Here is a 22,093-nt window from a genome sequence, read left to right as displayed (position 1 = left end):
TGTTCTCATTTTTAAGAGTGTGAGGGGTTCCGAGAACACAAAGTTTGAGAACCGCACTTAAAAAACAAAGCTAGCGACCCCTTCAGCGAGGGAAGAGCGGGATGGGTGAATCCTCCCTCTTCCCCCAGGTGGTAACTGAGAAAATGCCAACCAGCATGAGGGCTGTAGGCAGGGACCTCATTGCGCTGCTGCCCTGAAAACTAGTCTCTTACTATGAAAGCCACAAGTTACACACGGTCCCGCCGAGCCACTGGCCGAAGTCGAACTAAAACACAATGCATCCGAATAAAGCTGGAGATAAGCAGTGCATCCCTTTCTGTGGGAAGGGGCCGGCAGGACTGCAGGAAGGGGTACTGAAGCAGCAGTTACCATGATGAGCCATTTCATACCATGGGAGGGTGGCTGTCAAGGGAGAACTATAAGATGCTCAACTTCCCACTTTTAATAGGGAGCATGAAAGGCCTTGTTCAAAAAACATAAACTTCTCTTAAGAGACGTGTGGGTGGGTGGGTGGGTGCGTGTAAAATGTAACTCTTTTTATGGTCAGTGTGCAGATGAGGACAAGGAATCAGAAAGCCACACAACCTGAGGGACCTTGGAGATGCCCTAGACCAGTGGCTCTTAACCTTCTGACACTTTAAATACAGTTCCTCATGTTGTGACCCAGCCATAAAATTATTTTCGTTGCTACTTCATAACTGTAATGTTGCTACTGTTATGAATCGTATTGTAAATATCTGATATGCAGAATGGCCTGAGGCGACCCCTGTGAAAGGGTCGTTCGACCGCCAAAGGGGTCGCGACCCACAGGTTGAGAACCGCTGCCCTAGGCTTTCTTCTTTGTTTTAAGTGGAAATAGACAGGGGGCTGGAGAAGTTAAGTGGTTTGACTGAAGTCAGTGCTCTGACATTAAGCCATGTTTTGGAGAAGGGCGATGAATGGGGATGATTTGGAGAGATGAGTGACAGGAAGGATGAGTGGGAGGTCGGGGGAGAGAGACACTTAATACCACTCACACACCACACACACACACACACACACACACTGGGCAGTGAGTTTCAAGGCAGCTATTAATCTAATTAAAACTGGTTGTCACACTCAGGCACCGCTACACACACCTAAAGTTTGGAGACCACCGCACCAGGCCCCATTCTTTGAACTCTGCAAGGCATGGAAATCATCTGGAGATCTTGTTAAAAGGCAGATTCTGATTCTGTAACCCAGGGTGAGTCTGGGATTTTGAATTTCTAACCAGCTTCCCGGTGACGCTGAGTCAACAGGTTCAAGGACCACACTTGCAGTAGGAGGCTCCGTGCCTCCAGTTCTCAGCGTGTGGTCCCTGGCCAGGCAGCAGCAGCACTGCCTAGGAACACTCTGGAAATGCAGGTTCTGAGGCCCCCCCGGGACCTGATGAATAAAAAACTCTGGGGTTGAAGCCTATAACCTGTCTTAACAAGCCCTCCAGGTAATTTGGTGCATGTGAAAATGTAGAGCCATTGCCCTAGGTCACAGTGCCTCCCCTCACCTTGTTGCCTGTAATCAGCTACCTACGTGTAGCAATACTGGATGTGCAACTCATTTTTTCCACTGGGTTGTCTGAAGTTTCTACTAGGAAATTCAACATTCCTCTAATTCTTTCCAGACACCCTTCAGGTTTGGTGATGACACCAAGACGCCGGGGCTTAAGCGTGATGCATAATTAAGGAAGGCCTCCTTTATTGGGATCTCCTTGACGTCCTCTAATTGGGTCACAATTCCAGGCATGGCACAGGGCTGAACTAAGAGAGATTCCCAACATCAGCACTCAGAAATAAAAACAACTCGTCAGACTTTTCTTTTAGAATAAAATATGCCCTGGGCTCATTCACCCTGCTTACCCGCTCTACACCCCTAGATCTGGTCCCGGATTCCCCAGGACCTCGGTTAATCCCAGGACCTTGTGAATCTGGCTCTCTGTCTGAATGGAAATAACAACGGGGGGCCCTTCAGATTCAGTTGCCCCCCAGACTCAGAGTCCACGTCTGGCCTTCCCAGCCCCCTGCAGTCATGAGCTCTGATGCAGAAATGGCCGTTTTTGGAGAAGCAGCTCCCTATCTGCGGAAACCAGAGAAGGAGAGAATTGAAGCGCAGAACCGCCCATTTGATTCTAAGAAATCCTGCTTTGCAGTGGATGATAAGGAATTATACGTGAAAGGTATGATTCAGAGCAGAGAAGATGACAAAGTCACGGTCAAGACCCTCGATGACCGGGTGAGTGCTGGTGTCAGATGTCCTTGGAGAGGAATATTGGAAATTGCATGTGGGTCCGTAGGAATCTGGCATTTATCTTGCAGGGAAGCAGCAGGGGGAGTTGCCGCTGCACACACCTTTGCTCCTGCTTCTTTCCTTCTCTGAGGTCTTGGGCTTTGAGAGCTTTTGTGATGTTTGCTTTGGAGAAAGGGGAAGGTGAGGGTGGAAGAGCTTGGACTGTTTAAGAAAGAGATTGGTGCTGATGGCTACTGGGTGGGCTGAGCAAATATAGCTCTTTAGGTTCCAGAGTGACTTACAGAGGAAGCTCCGGAGGCAATGCCTAGTTTAATGTAGAGAATTATAGTGCACCATTCAGTTCAATATTTACTGGGCGCCCACCACCTCTAGGTTACAGCGTCTCTTTCCAAATGTAATCAAATCTCAGCACCTGCCTCCCCAATGTTTATCACCTAGTGTAGAAGTCAAGATGGGCATGGCAGGTATCAGTCTCAGGCCACAAACTCGGACATATGAGACAGATCTTGTTTTTCTTTAAATTATTGAACTTAATCTCTGACTTCAATCTCTTTTCACTGGGAAATTATAATTTAAAAAATAAATGTTCTTCAATCATTCTTGGTGCCCCCCTCCCAGGCTTGTACCACATTTTCACAACCTTACCCAGAACCACACTGGGGCCTCACTGCCTCCCTGAAGGACCTGAAAAGAAACAAGTCCAGAGCCTGAACCTTGAGGTTCACAGACATTCCATCTCCCCTTGTGCTCCCTTGGGTGTCTCTCTCATCGAGGGCAGAGGGTAGGGGAGTGGAATTGTCTTCTTTCTTCAAGAGAATTGATCTATGTCAACAAATCCCCTTTCTTTTCTCTTTTCAGTAAAAACTTCAACTTTCTTCTAGTGACTTAGGCTTTTGGAAAGCAAAAGCCAGAAAGCCTTATAGGCTCTTTTCTGCCCTATTTTTTTTTTTTATCTCTTCCTTGTAATGGAGTGCAGAGCCGGTGGTGTGCTCGACTGGGGGACAAAGATGGGAAAAACACAGAAAGGAGAAAATTAAGTAATAGCCTCAAAATACTGTTCAGTCATGGACTATGATGCAAGTCCAAAGGCTTTAACTACTGGAGCAGAGGTGCAAACATTGTGAGAGCCTAGCCCTGGTGACTCCGTTGGTTGGAGCATCGTCTCAGGCACCGAAATGATTGTGGGTTCAATCCCTTGTCAGGGTGTGTACGGCAGACAACTGATCGATGTTTCTCACATCAGTGTATCTCTCTCCCTTCCTCTCTTTCTAAAAATCAATAAGCATATCTTGGGTGAGGATTTTAAAAAATTACGAAAGCCTTGAAAAGGCAGGGGAGAGAGGAAACACGTTATGGAGAGATGGTACTTGAGCTGAACTCTGAGATTTTCTAGACATCATTTCAACAGACATTCCAGACAAAGAGCCCACGTGAGTGGAGGTACTGAGGTGGAGATGCACAGAATACATTGGAGTCGTTCTTTCCAGCCTTCCGGCCTTTGTCTCACCCCAGTGCTCACAGCAAATGGGGTAAACAGAGGCCACTGCCCTGGCCCTGGCTGTCCTAAGTCCTACCTGGGTCCTGAGGGCCGAAGGACTCTACACTCTGCACACCTGTACCCTGCTCCTGACACATAGAATGGCATGCTGACTGGGGGCAGCAGACCAGAATTGATTATGCATTTTGACCAGAATTAGGTTAATCAAGGGTAGTTATTTGTGGATCATCTCTGAGCCTGGAAATGCACTGCAGTCTCTCACTGCTTCCTCTATACCAGCAGATTGGGGTACGAGTCACCCGCTCCACTCTCATCATGGTTCTTCCTCTCAATATCCAGACTCTCACTCTGAACAGTGACCAGGTCTTCCCCATGAACCCTCCCAAATTTGACAAGATCGAGGACATGGCCATGATGACCCATCTGCACGAGCCCGCTGTCCTGTACAACCTCAAAGAGCGCTATGCAGCCTGGATGATCTATGTGAGCGCCCTTCCAATCTATTTATTGTTTATCTCTCTGAGTAAAAACATGACCCACACGCTGCATTTTCTGCTTTCCTCAGACCTACTCAGGCCTCTTCTGTGTCACTGTCAACCCTTACAAGTGGCTGCCGGTGTATAACCCCGAGGTGGTGGCTGCCTACCGAGGCAAAAAGCGCCAGGAGGCCCCGCCCCACATCTTCTCCATCTCTGACAACGCCTATCAGTTCATGCTGACTGGTGAGTACTTTCTTCAATCCATATTCTAAAAACTAGTTTATAGTTAATTATTTGAGCCCTTCACAGGCCTCGGTCATCTGAATGGTTCAATGATCAAAGTGACCTTAGGAGACAGATGATTTCATGATGGAAAGCCAGGATGCAGTGTCTTCCACAAACACAGGCTGATCTGGGGGAATGTGGAACACAGGAGGAGCCCTGCTCCCACCTCCAAAGAACCCCCAACATGGGCACACATGAAAGAGAGACTATTGGTAGCCACTTAGGAATGCAAAGGGCACAGCAATGTCCCCTCACCTGTCTTCCTCCCAATTCCAGGCTCCTCTTTCTGTTCACTAAACTTCCAGAATGGCACAAGAAATAGAGAAGTGATAATACCATCACACCGTCATGCCTAATATCACTTCTGTCTGTCCAACATTTACCTGCCTTGCCGTGGAGCAGATACAAGTAGAAGCAAGCATCTGGGGTCTGATGACACTTAAGAGTCTACTACAATGTTGTCCAAACGCCAGTCATTCCCATGTCACATTCTCCATCCTAGTCATTTCTGCATGCTTAATATTCTTCTTCAAATTGTCTAAAGCTAGGGAGGATTAGTATCACTACTTGTAATAGCTTCCTAGGGGTTGCTGTAATAAAGTACCATGGACTGGGGACTAACAACAGAAATACCTTGGTCTGGGGGCTGGAAGCCTGAGATCAAGGGGTGGGCAGAGCTGGTTCCTTCTGACTCTCCTGGAGCTTTGGGTGGCTTGCTGGCAATAGGCAGCGCTCCTTGGCTTGTAGAAGTGCGTCCCTGATCTCTGCCTTCCTGTTCACGTGGCGTTCTCCCTGTGTGCATCTGTCTCCAAATTTCCTCTTTTTATAGTAAGGGCACCTGTCATATTGGATTGAATATCCACCTACTCTCAGTATGACCTCACCTTAACTAATTGCATCTACAATGACCCAATTTCCAAATAAGCTCAGATCCCGAGGTACTGGGGGTTAGGACTTCACAGTATGAGTTGGGGAGGAGGGAGAGACACAGTTCCAACCCCTAACACTATTATAAATGGAAAACCATCACTTTCCACAAGGAGAAGGTAAAGGTTAAAAAACATGCAATGTCAACCCATCAGTGTCCACACATTCTAATTCAAAGATGTGGCTTCTCACAGCTCTGAGTCTGAGGCTTCCTTTGTTGAAAAGGGAGATGAGGAAGTGCCACTGAAGAATTAAGATCTATGAACACAAGCCTCCCAGATCTTAATTGAACTGTGGGATTCACCGTTCACTTCCCATGCTGCCCATATGACATGTTTGGGAAATCTGCACAGATTATCTCGAAGAAGTTTACACATGTCCAGATCACCACACTTCTAGTTCGTGGCAAAGCCAGACTCTGACCACCCCCAACGTTGCCCAACTTTCATATTCTCTGTTTTTATTGTTTATGCATTTTGTTTTGCTTCCCTATGTCTTTCTAGATCGAGACAACCAGTCTATTCTCATCACGTGAGTAACCTGTGTTTGCACCATGATGACTGGGAGCCAGCGCCACCCTTTCCACTCCTTCACGTCACTTACTTTTAAATCAACAGCGGAGAATCTGGTGCGGGGAAGACGGTGAACACCAAGCGTGTCATCCAGTACTTTGCAACAATTGCAGTTACTGGGGACAAGAAGAAGGAGCAACAGTCAGGCAAAATGCAGGTGAACAGCTTCCTCCACCCCAGGCTCGCTGGGTGGGTGCCACGTGTATGCAGAGCTCTGTGCTCAGCAGAGATGCACAGCACAAGGTCTAGCCCCAGCGGAGCTTATGGGGTCCACCTAGTGGACTCAGGCTCTTGCACCAGCTCCACCAGTAACAGCCCAGTGACCTCGAGCAGCTGCATATCCTCCACTGGAGAAGGAATGATGTGGGCCAGTGGTTCTCAAACTGGAGCACGCGTCCATCACCAAGAGGGCTTGCTAATACCAAGGCTGAGCCCAGGCCCAGAATTCCTGATAGAAATTTCTATCTCACATTCACAATCCTGATATTTTGCATTTCTAACATATTCCCACTGTTCGTGCTATTGGTCCTGGGATCACACTTTGAGAACCACTGGGCTGGACAGTAGTTTCCAAACCTCTCTGGAGCCAGAACGATAAGTAATCATAAGTAATCATAAAAATAGATGGTAAACACTCTATTTTTATAAGTAGACTTCTGAGGAATCAGTCTCATGAAATATTTTTTGGTACATAAGGGCTGCGGGTTTGAGTCCCAGTTGGGGACATGTACCTGGGTTGCAGGTTCCATCCTGCCCTGGTGCGGTAGACAACCAATATATCTCTCCTCTCCTCTCCTCTCCTTCTCTTTCTCCTCTCTATAAAGCAATGTAAAAAATGTCCTTGAATGAAGCTTTTAAAAAATTATTTTTAAGTTTTTTGAGAAGCGATGTTTCTATTATGTGATCTCTTAGGTCATTTCATGGGTTCTATGTATCCTTCTGAACCCAAATGTCTATATTGGATGGGTCATGACACATGCAGTAACAGAGGCATATATTCTTAAAAAAATCTATGATTTATAATGAGATGTTATCAGAGAAGAGAGGCAGCCAGGGAAATCAGGATGGAACTTGGACCCTGCTGTGGCAGAAGCCACTTGGATGCTGTGCAAATAAGACCCCCTCTAGGGTGGGATCTGGAAGCCTCCTCGGGTGGGGTGGGGCTGTGGGTACACTTTGAACTGGCCACCACGTGAGCTGGTCAACATCTCTCCCTGGACCCTGCCCAGAGCATCCACACTTTTGAGTCATCAAGGGGCTACTTCAGAAGACGTTTAACGTCCTCTCTTTTCCTCTTCCTGTTTATTACCAGGGGACCCTGGAGGATCAGATCATCCAGGCCAACCCCCTGCTGGAGGCCTTTGGAAACGCCAAGACTGTGAGGAATGACAACTCCTCGAGATTTGTAAGACTCAGTCCAGTTTTCAACCCTCCCCCAAACCAGGCCCCTTCTTCCGGTGCCAGCTATGGAAATTGCTGCATAAACTAGGACGTAGCTGGCCTTATTCTGTCCCCACGTGATTATGGTCAATCTACCCAACTGGGATATTCTCATACATTTTGAAGACAGTGTTGGCTTGCTCCTGGCAGAGGGACGATTTAACTTTCCTAACTAGTCAGCATCACCTCAGAGCACCCTAAAGCCACATGATTCAAATTCCACAAGAGGGGAGCAATTCCTTTATGCTCAAGTTGGTGTGTCTCAGTGGAAACATTTTAAAGCACTGAAGTCCATTTAGCAACATCCATTGACTTATTAGCCACAGAAACCTTAGTGTGAATGAAGTTAGCAGATTAGAACTCCTCTGAGTCAGAAGGTATTGGAAGTAGGGAAAACCTGCTGAAGGCAAAAGAGTTCAAAACTTGGGAAGAAGTTTATATTGAAGATATTAAAGGATATGTTCATCCATCAACATTTCACTTAATATTAGCTCAACCAAGGATGCATTTACTTCCACATTGGCAAAAAACATAAACAAAATCACAAACAACACAAACAAAATCCAGCCCTCTAACTAATTTCACTGGCTAGTGGAGCAAGAACCCTAAGGGAAAGCCTTCATTTATGCCTGTAGTTGCAAAAGTGCATCAAAACGTCACATACGTCGATAGCAGAATGATCTCTAGCTTGCGTTTTATTGCTCCCTCTCCAAGATAAAATCATATTTGATGAGAAGGTAGGTGAATGAATTAAAGACTGTGGCTTCAAGCCCTGACCTCTTTTTCTTTCGCTTGTTCCTCTGTGCATTGCCCATTTGCACATCTGTCTTCCCAGTGCACAACGAAACTCTTCCTTGTAAGGGATGTGTTGCACAGCAGAGATGTGTTACACATACTTGGACCCATTAGTCATTGCATTAACCCGGCACCAGGTTCAAATGGAAGATGATGCTTTCAGGTACTCCCCATCGTCACCCCCATTTATGTTGTCAAAGGCCTCTTCTCTTGGCCCTGACCCAGAGGTCGCAACCATTCCGGTTATTCTGTCCACCTCTAACCCTCCAAACAAACATGTGCAGGCAAATTTTCCATCATCTTCCAATCAGCAGGTAACAATACTGAAGGCCCAACACTTACAGTTCAAACATACCTCCACTGACCCTTCACTGACTCCTCTTAAGCTTTATTCAGAAAATACTGAGAATATTTTTGAGTACCAACTACATGCCAGACTGTGGGTAAACAGGGAAGGCAACATTTTCACCCTCAAATTTGCTCACAGTGTGGTAGAGAGGACTCTAGCAAGTAAGACAAGAAGGGAGCGCGCACACACACACACACACACACACACATAATTTTACCTCTTCCTCCCCCCAAAATGGAGAATTCAGACTTTAAGTGGGTCTTTTGGGAGCCAGAGAGCCTGGCTGGAGCCTGGGAGATAGGTTTGCAGTAAGGAAAACTAAGGCAAGAAATCTCAGAATTAACAGCCAAAAACAAAAAATAAGTCAGACAGATGGTCCAATCAGACTGTCAAAAGTTTTACAAAGAATTTGAAAATTGCACCAAGGAAGTAAAATTACTGCGGTGTTTGTCCACTTGCCATTGGACAGGGGAAGTTCATTCGGATTCATTTTGGAGCCACAGGAAAGCTGGCATCGGCAGACATTGAAACCTGTGAGTCCAAACACTCTATTTTGGTACCTTGGTATTTGGCCACAAAGGCATCTCTGGGGAACCTGAAATCACATTATTTTTGTTGCTTAGATCTCTTAGAGAAATCCAGAGTGACGTTTCAGTTATCCAGTGAGAGGAGCTATCATATTTTTTACCAAATCATGTCAAACAAGAAGCCAGAACTAATTGGTAAGTTCTTAGACTACTGTTCTCATCTTCCAAATTTGTCACATTGAAAAAACAAACAAACAAAAATGCCAGCATAAGTTGTGCCTGAGAGGCTAAATGGATCTTCATGTTTCACAGACCTGCTTCTGATCTCAACCAACCCCTTTGACTTCCCCTTCGTGAGCCAAGGAGAGGTCACCGTGGCCAGCATCAATGACAGCGAAGAACTGTTGGCAACTGATGTAAGCATTGTGCTACGTGTTGCTTTAAGCTTGGATTATTGTGTTTATGAACTGAGAGGCACCTTAGAGATCTAATGAGAAAACTGAGATCCAGGGCTGCTGGGCGATTATACCCAAGAGCTCAGGGAATTAGCACCCTCCCCGCTGAGCTCCACTTCAGAATGGGAGTGCGGAGAGTTCTCCAAAGCAGCCTTCGTTCATTCACTAGCATTTTAGAGTACATTTCTGCATGTGCCAGGTTTTTAAAGGTTTTGTTGGATGTTTTCAGGTTACAAATCCACCTAGTGGTTCTTTAAGAACAGTTAGAAAATGCAGAAAAGTATAAAGCAGGAAGAGACAACCCCAGTCTGTAGCAGCCGCTCCATTCCTCCTGCTGCCACCACCTCAAGCTCCTGTCAGGCCCCTAGGTCCCAGCAGGCTGCTCAGATCTCTGCCTGCTGCTTGGGGGAGTATATACAGGGTTAAAAACTACAGTAACAATGACTCAACCCATTGAGCACTTGCGTGAGCTAGGACCTGACATGAGAGCCTGTGGCTGCATGGCCTCAGTTTAGCCTCAACACCCCTTCTGGGATAGGTACCACCATGGCCCCCATCTCACAAAGGTGGAAACAGAATCTTAGGAAAATGTAAATTTGCTTGAAGGCGTGGAGTTTATAAATGACAGAGAAAGTGTCTGAACCCAGGTCTGCTCAACTACAGAAGTTATATTTTTAACTAAAATACACCATCCCCGAGCAATCCATCTCCACCCTGCTGGCCGTGTCTGCACAGAAGCTGCAAGAGCTGTGGAAAGGGGTTTGTCCGGCACCCTAGGAGCACGGCCCAGGGCCCAGCTTCCTGGCCATCATTGTGTGAGGTTCCCAGGTGAAGCTAATTGTTCTAAAGCAGGCAGATAATGCTCGTGACCAAATACAGTTCAGTTAACATCAGTCGAGCCATTGCACCATTTTAACCAGGTTTCGCCAGCCTTTACCGACCGAAGGTACAGAAAGGGCAGGTTAGTAACTGATGCAAGGCCTGCAGCCCCTGAGAAAGGCCTCCCACATGATTCTGCGGGTCTCAGGTTCTCCCCGGAGGTCACCGGCTGTCAGGGGCTGCTGTTGCACGGCACCACCACCAACCCCCCATCCCCCGCCCCCTCCGCCCGGGCTTCTCCTGAGCAATGGTTTATGGCCAAGGAGGGGGGTCGCTGCCTCTGAGGGAGGCTTTCTCCAAGAGGCTCCCCGGCAGCAATGCCTTCACCTGGCTCCCTTCAGTTTAGCAACAATTCTTTGTCCTTTGACCTCAGGGGCCCCTCTCCAGGACACACATGCATCTGCCGGGGTGGGATGTGGAATCACAGGGTGGGGGCGTCAGAATCTCTCCTCCTTCCTCACCTCCTGGTGGGAACTCTCCCTCCACCAAAGGGGGCGCCACAGCAAGAGATCTTCGCTCTGCAATACCGTCCTGCTGACACTGACCTCCTGGTCTGTTCCACCAGCTCCCCAGGCACGTCCAGAGACATTTCAACTCCACCAGTGGCATTGACTAGGCTCGGCCTGCAAACCCGGATATGTCATCAATATGTATCCCCCCAGAGAAGGCTTTTCTAGTTTAAATTTTTGTAGTAGAAGATGGGCCAAGTGGTTATAAAACCAAGTCAGCAATTGCTGTAAGCTTTGAAGTGACCCGGTGCTATCTCCAGTCCCCGTCTTCTCGCATCCTGCCCATTACTCATCCTGCTTAGAAGCTCTGTTCTTCACCTGGACATTTGGAAAAATCTGTGAGGAGATAACATGGATGGTGCCTAACTCCATGCCTAATACACAGAGGGCTCTGCAAACGTTAGTACTTTCTCATTTGAAAAATGAGGGTGTTCTCTTTAGTGAGCTTCCCTTCCAGCTCTCAACTATTCTTGGTTCTGGACAGTGTTGGAATTCCTGGACTGCAATGCCAACCTCTCAAACTGTTGGACATTATTTCTCTGGCACTGACCATTAGACTTCCGTCTCCCTGTTTCACACAATGGCTCCCAATGGCCTTATTTAGAAAATATCCTCCCCAAATCTATGTACAGTGGGAAAGGGTTAAAGCCAGTTCCTGTTGAATGAAACAAAACTTGTTCACATTTCCTTCCCATAATCTCCACCCACCCACACAAACATGTTAAATTAAAGAAACAGATTTAACCCCTAACTTACTATACCCCACCTGTCATCCACGTGTGTGGGCAAGGGCTGCCTCACGTGCCGTAAGGAAAGGCTGAGTGAGGTCTTTGCCAGAGAAAAGCTGCATTTGCAACCCTGAGTCCCACTGCGACCGCTGTCCTTTCTTCAATTCCCAGAATGCCATTGACATCCTGGGCTTCAGCTCCGAGGAGAAGGTTGGGATCTACAAGCTCACGGGCGCCGTGATGCACTACGGGAACATGAAGTTCAAGCAGAAGCAGCGGGAGGAGCAGGCGGAGCCCGACGGCACAGAAGGTAACCGCATCTGGGAAGGGGGCTGGAATGGACTCGACCTGCGCGCCCATGTGAGACAAACGTAGTGTTCATCTCAAGAGCTGCTCTTGGGAAACTGTACAAACTGAATGTGAGGAGCCCAGAGCTCATTGTGCACATGCTGGGGGGCTGGTTCACTCGGTCAAGGAACCCCATGGCGGTGAATCCTGGACAAACAAAAAGCCTAATTCTCATGTGGATAATCACCATCCACGCTGCTCTCTCTCACCAGCAGTTTCCCCGTTACCTTAAGGTGGGCATTGGCAAGAGGAGATGGTAAAGCAAACTTCCCCTTCTCTCTGTGCCTATCATTATTAATATCCAGAACACTTTCCTAATCACCGGACCGAAGACGAAGCCGTTAGTAAGGTGGCAGCTGGGTTTCACCCTCCCATCACTTTCTCCTCCACTCTGACATTCATTGAACTTGAGCCTGAACCAAGGGCCAGTGTACAAATCTTCCTGCCCAGGACTATCCTCTATCCTGTGGAGGATCTCACCACTCCCCTCAGCCTCATTAAAGGCCAGGAATATATATATATATATATAGTCACTGATCATAAAGGTCCACCTGATTAAGTTAGATTTGCCCAAGACAATCTCTTTTTAGTAACTCAAAGTCAGCTGATTAGTAACCCCATTACAGAAATAATATCCTATCACATTCACAGGTTTCACCCACATGCAAATAGAGGGGATTATATAGGGAATGTCCAGCAGGGGGTGCAAATCTTGGGCACCATCTTGGAATCCTGCCTATCACAATGGTGCACATGGGGTGGTAACAGGAGAGAAACTGTGTGTCAGAGCAGGAAGCACTTCTGATTGGGGTAATCAGGGAAGGCTTCCTGGAGGAGGGGGCACTAACATTGACTTTGAAGGATGGGTAGGATTCTGAAAGGTGAGGGTGAGAGAGCAGTCTAGTCAAAAGGAATATCATGAGCCAGGGGCAGAGGAAGGAAGGTGATGGGACTGAGGAGCAGCGAGTGGTCCACTTGGGCTACAGAAGAGGATATGTGTAGTGGATTTATAAGAGATGAAAGTTAAAGGTGATTATTTTGGCATCAGTTTGGGAAGGCCTTGGGTGCCAGGATAAATGGTTTAGAGAATGTATGTGGTAGGCACCAGAAGCCATGGATATCCCAGGCAGCGCAGATGTATGTGGGACAGCCTGAAATTAATCTGTAAGCAGTCAGACTCACCAAGAGTGTGGGACCCTGGAAAAAATGTGTCAGGCTCCTCAGCAAGAGCAGACCATGTTGCCACATATGACAGCAGGGTCCCTGCCCTCTCCCAGCCCTGGTATCTGGGTGCTCAGTGTTCAGGGTCAGGAAGAGCCTGGAACGGGGAAAGGGGGGCTGTCGGGGGGCGGCGGGGAGGTGAGCTCTCATGGTGGTAGCAATCTCAGTTAATATTCACTGAGTGGTCACCATGCACCAGGTCTGCATCACAACAACCCAGCCACTGTGCAAATGACAAAACTGAGGCATAAGGAAGCACAGACAATGTCTGACCCAGGCAGACGGACGCTAGAGCTCAGGCTCTCTGTCACCATACTGTGCCCAACCACAACTCTTGGTAACAACGGAGATGCCAGCTTTTTTGAAGGTGAAATGGGCAGGATTTGGTGCCTGTTTGAACAGAGGCATGCCATTAGTGAGAAGGAAGGACCCCAAGCTTTCAAGAGTAAGTGACTAGAAGGATAATGGTACCAAACACCAAAATGGACACAGCAGAAAAAAACCGTAGTTTGAGCAAGGAGTAATGCATGCATTTGGCCTCTTATCAAACACTTAACAAGTTCTGTGCTGACTTTCATTAACTCCCTAACCAGCAATGTGGAGACGATCTCCACCAAGGAGGAGCTGTCCCTGGGGAGCAGCATTTTTCCATCTTCTCCGTGAGCATAATGCCAGGAGCCAGCCTCATCCCAAAGCTAACTGAGCTCCCAATGAACTATAAGTTGCCAAGAGTCAACTGCTTTTGACCATCTCCCAACGCTTAAAGACTGGGTCAGGTTTCATACTTCTCTCTCAGCTCTTAGTACAGTGTCTTATACAACAAATTAGAGAGGTACTTAACCTTCTGTTGTATTAGCAGACTCCAATATGTAACTGTATTTTTAAATAAAATTTAAATATCAGTAGAGCAAGATCAACCTATAATTAAAGATTGTGTCTAGAAGGCAAATTGAAAAAAAAAAAATTTAAAACCTGGAGCCCTGGACTATGGACTTTAAGCTTCACTGGACAAGGCCAGGCCTGGCGCACATAGAACATAAAAACACCAAGAAGGGTTCTAGAAAACATTTCTGGGAGGACCCGATTGGACGCTGTAGCATCGGCTGTTTTTGTGTGATGCCGTTTCTCCCCTTCCTTCAGTGGCTGACAAAGCTGGATACCTGATGGGTCTGAATTCTGCAGAAATGCTGAAAGGCCTGTGCTGTCCGAGGGTGAAGGTCGGGAACGAGTATGTCACTAAAGGGCAAAATGTCCAGCAGGTAACGGAGATGCTCTGAATCTAGTTGACTCGGGTATTTTGCTGTTTTCACCATCATCTTAAAGTTGGTTGGGTTGCAGGTATCAGAAATACACATGAAAATGGCTTCAACATTGGGGCTCATCAAGGGATGCAAATCAAGGCGTGCCCATTGGGTCTCCGGGGAGCCTGGAGCCCGGGACTGAAGAGCCCTCCAGAGGCAGGCGCCCTCTCTCCAGATTCTTCTCTGGGGCTCCCTGGGCTGCCATTTCTCTTCTTTTCTGTTGTGCCCTCACTAGGCAGATACGGTTTCTCAACCTCTCCTGCCCACAGCCACCCTGCAGCTCCCACATTGGTATCTCCATGGTTCTACCTCCCCCTGAGACTGAGACCAGTGTCGTTTGATCCCAATTCCAAATTCTCAGGAAAGACATTCTTTTTAACCCAACTTGGATCAAATATCCATGTCTGGTTCAATTAAGTATGGCCAAGGGCTAGACGCAGCCGTGGGCAAACCCGCAGGCCGGATCCGGCCCGTTTGAAATGAATAAAACTATTGAAAAAAAAGACCGTACCCTTTTATGTAATGGTGTTTACTTTGAATTTATATTAGTTCACACAAACACTCCATCCATGCTTTTGTTCCGGCCCTCCGGTCCAGTTTAAGAACCCATTGTGGCCCTCGAGTCAAAAAGTTTGCCCACCCCTGGGTTAGAGTCAAGTGTTACCACCAGAGTGTTTAGAAAACGAAATGTAGAAACGGGATAGTTCTCAGGAAAGGAGAAACATTATGAGCTGGGCAAAGCCTCAAGAAATAGTTCGTATTAGGTTGAACTACATAAAATTGTCATTTCCAACTGTTTTTAATCGTCAAGATGTCAACTTAACACAACCATAAACACACTAATTTGAGGGTTGAGTGGGTGATCCTTCCTCAAGGTGACCAACTCCGTGGGTGCTCTGGCCAAATCCATCTACGAGAAGATGTTCCTGTGGATGGTCACCCGCATCAACCAGCAGCTGGACACCAAGCAGCCCAGGCAGTACTTCATCGGGGTCTTGGACATCGCTGGCTTTGAGATCTTCGATGTGAGTTGTTGAGTAGATGACTATCCTAAAAAGGCCCTCCCACTCTGTGTCTGCTTTACTGGATCTCCACGGAATTTCCAAACTCCCTCAAACTGTTTTTTATTTGAAACACCCAGTACAACAGCCTGGAGCAGCTGTGCATCAACTTCACCAACGAGAAACTACAACAGTTTTTCAACCACCACATGTTCGTGCTGGAGCAGGAGGAGTACAAGAAGGAAGGCATCGAGTGGGAGTTCATTGACTTCGGGATGGACCTGGCTGCCTGCATTGAGCTCATAGAGAAGGTAAAGAAATAAATGCAACTCCCCAGGGATAGCTCCTCTTTACGTGGGGCCATCGCCTCTTCGCTCTAACTCTTTCCTGCTCATACGTTGCTGCCCCTAAGCCCACTGACCCAGGCTGTAAGCCCTCTGACAGTAGAATCCCCTTGTGCATAAAGGCTGTTTGGAAAGCACCTAGAGAGGTGCCTGGGTGGTTAAGACCCCAGGACTCAGTTATCCCCAAGAATATGATGGGAGCCCAGCAGGGACTGTGGCATTTCATACCCTTCTGGTTTGTCCAAAGACCCATGGAGGAGGGACCATGGAGTAGTGGGGTTCAATGTCACTGTGAAAACACAGATAACATTAACTTTAAAAAAAATCTTTTCCATAATCTTTTGAGCACTGGTCATGTTGGAAGGAGGTGAATGCTGATCAATCCAGATTATTGTTTAAAATATTACTCACATTTTAAAAAATAAAATAAAATATTACTCATATTACATGATGTCTATGTACATAACTACATTGTTGGTAAACCTATTGCTAAAAGTGGGCAACATTTACATACACATAATTTCATTCCATGTACTTTTGTTTAATTAATCACATACCATATGTCTAGTGCTGCTCTGTCATTGCACTGAACAGACCAAGAGCCTTGCTCTCACAGCACTTAAATTCAGTGTTCTAGTAACAGAGTGACAGCACCAAAGTGGCCTTGGCTCCTGCAGACCGTGGAGTCATTGGAATAGACTGGTATTGAATACTGAGGTACAGCCTGTTATGCTCCTTCTAGCCCATGGGCATCTTCTCCATCCTGGAGGAGGAGTGCATGTTCCCCAAGGCCACAGATGCCTCCTTCAAGAACAAGCTGTATGACCAGCACCTGGGCAAGTCCAACAACTTCCAGAAGCCCAAGGTCATCAAAGGCAAGGCCGAGGCCCACTTCTCGCTGGTGCACTATGCGGGCACCGTGGACTACAACATTGCCGGCTGGCTTGACAAGAACAAGGACCCCCTGAATGAGACCGTGGTTGGGCTGTACCAGAAGTCTTCCCTGAAGCTGCTGTCCTACCTTTTCTCCAACTATGCTGGTGCAGAAGCAGGTGAAATTCTTTTATCTCTTAACCTGTGGAAATCTCTGTGTACTTACTCATAACCCAAAGCTGCTTTTGAAGAAGCAGTAGTGAAACACAAGCTTCCAGTTGAGCTTGCTTTATTTGTTGTCTCTGGTCTCCATTTTCCTTTCTCCTCTTCTTCCTCTCCCTTATGAGGTGGAGCTCTATGGAGGTAGACAAACCTCTCAGTAGACATGACAGCCAATACTGCACTCTTTAATAGTCTTTTATTGAGATATAACTCAGAAAGAATAAAATTCATCCTTTAAAAATGTAGTGATTTTTAATATACTCACAGGGTTGTAAAACCATCACATTATCTAATTCAAGAACATTATCATCACCTTTGTAACCCTTAGCAGTTGCTTCCCACTCCTCACATGCCCACCTGCTAACAACGACTATTCTACTTTCTATCTCTATGGATTTGTCTGTTCTGGATATTTTGCGTATGAAATCATACACTCCGTGGTCTTTTGTGTCTGGCTTTTTTCACTTAGTCTAGTGCTTTCAAGGTTGTTCATGTTGTTGTATGTATCAGTACTTCTCTGCTTTTTATAGACGAATAATATTCCTTTGTATGTATATATACATTTTGTTCATCTACTCACTGACTTATGAACATTTGTGTTGTCTCCACTTCTTGGCTATTGTGAATAACGCTGCTATGACCATTTGTGTACAAGTTTTAATGTGGAAATATGCTGTCAATTTTCCCGGGTATATACCCAGGAGTGGAGTCACTGAGTCATATGGTAACTCCATGCTTAACTTTTTTGAGTAACTTCTAGACTGTTTTCCAAAGTAGCTGTACAGCCTAGTATCACTTTGTAAGGTTATTCATATATGCATTTCTAACATAATTGCCAAAATTGCGTTTAAAAATCATAAATTATCTTAAACACATAAATTTGTCAAATTTATTTTTAATTTGAAAAGATATGCAATATAATCATTCATTCTATAATTAGACAATTTAAAAAATTAATTGGCACAAGTTTCAACTTGAACAATTAACATCAGCTTCCTTTAATCTAATCAGAGTTCTCTGAAACTATTGAATAACATCACTTAGACATACACCAGGACTCTAAATATAAGACCCCCGGTGGGTATGGATCTGGGGAGGTGGTTTCCTGTCTCTCTTCCCCAACCCAAACATGAATCCGTGATGGACCCTGGACAGGAGAGTGGAGTGAGGGGAGTACAGGGGAAACTAAGAGATGACATTTCCCACATAAAACTTGATGACATATCAGAGACTAAATCGGAAATTGAGCCATTTAGGAAAAGTAGACCTGGTATCACTGACTCCAAATCAAATTTCCATTTTTTAGAAAAGAATATTCTACAACTCATTCCTTGTACAAAATTCTTGAGAACGTTCAGTTGCATTACTTCCGGTTACTTCCTCACTCAGAGATGAGCAGGGCTCAAGCACAGAAGGAGGAAACCTCATGAAAGGAAGGTCAACCCTCAAGAGAGGTGTCTCCATCTTGCCGGCGACTTGGCTGAGCGTCAGGTCTGACTTCTGAGGGAAAAGATTCTCCTTGGATGCGGAGGACCTCAGTTACATCCCAGTTACTGCCGTCCACACCCCACCCCACCCCATTCCCAGTGACAAAGGATCGCATACCCAAATCTAAGGAATTCAGAGGCACATTAAAAACACACATAGAAACCCTCAGGTCTCTTCTATCAGGAGAAAACCAAAACCTTCAGGGCTGGGGAGAGTGATGCCCTCAGAGCTCATCTGACACCTCCTCTGTGTCTGTCTCCAGGTGACTCCGGGGGGAGCAAGAAAGGAGGGAAGAAGAAGGGCTCCTCCTTCCAGACCGTGTCGGCCGTGTTCAGGGTGCGTGTTTGGCCCCTTCCACGTTCAGCTGCGGTTGTTTTGCCCAGTGAAACATTTGCTAAGGTAACTGTGCTTGTTCTGGTTTGTGCCCCAGGAAAACCTAAACAAACTGATGACCAACCTGAGGAGCACTCACCCTCACTTTGTACGATGCCTGATTCCCAATGAAACCAAGACTCCTGGTGAGTGCGAATCCCCCAGAGCAGAGCTCCTTGAAACGTATGCAAAATTCTGGGGGTGTGAGCGCATACATGCGTGTGTGTACGTGTGTGTGTGTGTGTGTGTGTGTGTGTTCATATGCACCGCTGTGTCCCTGAGAAAAGCTCTCTAGTCTTTGTCACTTCTCTAGACAATCTATGAAACAGCTGCCAGATTTAGCAAATAAAAGCACCAGACACCCCGCGAAATTTGAACTCAGATAAACAATGAGAAGTGTCTTAGTATAGCGATGATTTATGCGATATTTGGAAAGTACTTATACTAAAAATATATTCCCTGCTTATCTGAAATTCAGTTTCAACTGGGCACCTTGTATGATTTATCGGGCACTCCTACTATGAAATCACATCCAAAGTATTGGATATACATACATAGATACACGAAATCCATAACTTTCATAAGGTTCTTCAAGGGCTCTGTGCTTCCCTTTCCCCGAGAATGAAGAACCACCAGAACTGACAAGTAATTCTCTTAGGTATCCCATAATACAATCAGCATCAATCACAGCTGTTTCTTGAGCCTAGACCAGCCGTGGGCAAACTACGGCCCGCGGGCCGAATCCGGCCCGTTTGAAATGAATAAAACTAAAAAAATAAAAGACCATACCCTTTTATGTAATGATGTTTACTTTGAATTTATATTAGTTCACACAAACATGCTTTTGTCCATGCTTTTGTCCCGGCCCTCCGGTCCGGTTTAAGAACCCATTGTGGCCCTCGAGTCAAAAAGTTTGCCCATCCCTGGCCTAGACTGTATGTCAGCCACTTCATTACATTGCCTCTACTGCTTACCACAGTTCTCTGCGAGAGGAGTAATGATCTCCATCTTACAGAAGGGGAAACTGAGGATGAGACCACGTGTACAGGGACACTGTGCAGCCCAGCAGACCCTCCACCACACCCAGCCCTGGAGTCACAAATATTCCCACAGTACAGCTGTGTTTCAGGGTCGTTTGTCACGAAGGGAAAAACGAACCGTCACGTGGAGCTGTGGCTACAAGGTAGCTCACTCCGCAGTCAAACTGTTCTATCCAGAACATGGGTTTCTGGCACATGAGTAACCTCCCTGCCTTGGCAGCGTTGCAAGTGAGCAGAGGAATTAGATGGTGGAGAAAAGAAATCCCAGCTCCATCTTCTACTGCCCGTGGGACCCTAAGCCAGTAACTAACCTTCTGCTCTATAAAGCAAGCAGAAAACCTGTGCTCATTCGTCCATTTATTTAGTTAGTTCTTCATCCATTCCTTTATGTAATGGGCACTTATAAAATGTTTACTCACTTTGTAAATATTAACTCATTTAACCCATCTCAGAGGGTGGTGAAGAGTAAATGAATGAGTACACGGCAAGCATTTAAAACAGGACCAGTCGCATTGTGAACACTGAATTAATGTTGGCTGTCAATTATAATAATGATAATTATTATAGGATAATAATATGTAAGGTGATAAAATTATAAGAAATTATTATGAGAATAATATTATTTATAATAATGATAATATGGGAATTATTATTACTATTATTTAAAATCAAAAACTTTAATTCCCCAAACTACCTGGTCTACTATATGTAGTAGAATTTATTTGCCATGGAAGTTCTGTTCTGAAGTCTAAGTTAAAGGCACCGTGTCTGGGGCAACCTGCACCCCTCCCTAGAGCCCAGCACAGCAGGCTGCACCCTCTGCACCCTCCCCGACAGCCCAGCACAGCCAGTTCCCTCCAGTGTAGAAACAGAAATTGTTTCTCTGGTTGAGCATCAAATGAAATTGTTGGCTTGCATTGTCCTAAAGAAAATCAAGTTCCATTATTGTTGTTGAATATGTATTTGTACCTGTGCCATGACTCTTCTATAAGGCACATGGCCTGCAAGTGTCAGGTGACGGGAAATAGACTGACCGTCTGTGGGTTTAAACTGCATCTTAGGGGCCCCAGGGGCTCGGTAATCCGTTGGGTTACTATTCCTTCTGGAAGGTAGACGTTAGCGAAACCTCTGTCCCATCCTCTCTGTTGGCGTCCCCTTTGCTCTGGCACTCTGTTTCCTATCCCCTTCCTGGGGGTAGACTAACACGCGGATACCGGAGCCTGGGGATAGACTAACACGCGGATACCGGAGCCTGGGGATAGACTAACACGAGGATACCGGAGCCTGGGGGTAGACTAACACGCGGGTACCGGAGCCTGGGGTTAGACTAACACGCTCGTACCGGAGCCTGGGGGTAGACTAACACGCGGATAACGGAGCCTGGGGGTAGACTAACACGCGGGTACCGGAGCCTGGGGGTAGACTAACACGCGGGTACAGGAGCCTGGGGGTAGACTAACACACGGATACCTGAGCCTGGGCAACACTCCGGAAAGCACCCGCATGGCCACTCCTTTTCCAGGAGGAGGAAGTGGGACTTCAATGCCTTACCCCAGGTGCCCCTAGCTGGGGCTGGAGCCCTTGATCCAATTGCAAGCCCCCCTCCAGCCCACGGGCACCCTTGGTGCTTTGTACCTGTCCTCACTGTCCTCCAGGTTTCAGGGGTACAGCCTCTCTCGGCAACTGGAGCTGGAGCCCCTCGGAACTGGGCTCGGGGCTCAGGCCTTGCGCTTGCTCTGTGACCAACCTGGATCCGCCAAGTGTGTGCGGTGCATGGGCTGTGGGTGACTCACTGCTGCTTCCATGTAGGTTCTGTCCTTACTCAGGCGGGAGGCCAGCAGACCAGCAGGCGACTGCACTGAAAAGATAGTTATTCACAGTGTCCACAAGGAAAAGGCTGCCACGCCACACAGGGCCCCTCGGGGACCACTGGGTCAGGCAGGAGGAAGGGAAGTGAGGGGAGCTCTGGGCAAGAGCCTTTATTGTGGTTTCCACAGGAAGACATGGGTGAGGCGGGGGGGGGGGGGTTTGGGATTGGCTGCTTTGAATACCTTCAGAGGGCTCTGGGGGTAGAGGCTGTCCTCAGGTGTGGGGCACCTGGCCCTTGGGGAGCAGAGCCTGGGAATACAGGCCCTGAGGGTGAGAGGCCGATACAGGTAGTGGTTGGGGGCGACA

General features: G+C 46.9%; 1 protein-coding gene across 1 annotated transcript in view; it reads left to right on the top strand.

The window, feature by feature from the left end:
• The first annotated feature begins 2,046 nt into the window (after positions 1-2,046).
• Positions 2,047-22,093, top strand: part of LOC118672279 (myosin-13) — a 49,629-nt gene continuing 29,582 nt past the window's right edge. The window contains exons 1-16 of the mRNA XM_036341882.1: positions 2,047-2,250; positions 4,103-4,246; positions 4,329-4,485; positions 5,958-5,985; positions 6,072-6,183; positions 7,339-7,431; positions 9,080-9,143; positions 9,234-9,332; positions 9,450-9,553; positions 11,880-12,018; positions 14,418-14,536; positions 15,454-15,603; positions 15,720-15,890; positions 16,666-16,975; positions 18,769-18,842; positions 18,937-19,024. Coding sequence (XP_036197775.1) covers positions 2,047-2,250; positions 4,103-4,246; positions 4,329-4,485; positions 5,958-5,985; positions 6,072-6,183; positions 7,339-7,431; positions 9,080-9,143; positions 9,234-9,332; positions 9,450-9,553; positions 11,880-12,018; positions 14,418-14,536; positions 15,454-15,603; positions 15,720-15,890; positions 16,666-16,975; positions 18,769-18,842; positions 18,937-19,024 — 2,056 coding nt within the window. The remainder of the gene's footprint in view (positions 2,251-4,102; positions 4,247-4,328; positions 4,486-5,957; positions 5,986-6,071; positions 6,184-7,338; positions 7,432-9,079; positions 9,144-9,233; positions 9,333-9,449; positions 9,554-11,879; positions 12,019-14,417; positions 14,537-15,453; positions 15,604-15,719; positions 15,891-16,665; positions 16,976-18,768; positions 18,843-18,936; positions 19,025-22,093) is intronic.

The sequence above is a fragment of the Myotis myotis genome, unplaced genomic scaffold (assembly GCF_014108235.1).
Source record: "Myotis myotis isolate mMyoMyo1 unplaced genomic scaffold, mMyoMyo1.p scaffold_m19_p_17, whole genome shotgun sequence".
Classification (NCBI taxonomy): domain Eukaryota; kingdom Metazoa; phylum Chordata; class Mammalia; order Chiroptera; family Vespertilionidae; genus Myotis; species Myotis myotis.
This window is presented reverse-complemented; position numbering and strand designations above follow the sequence as displayed.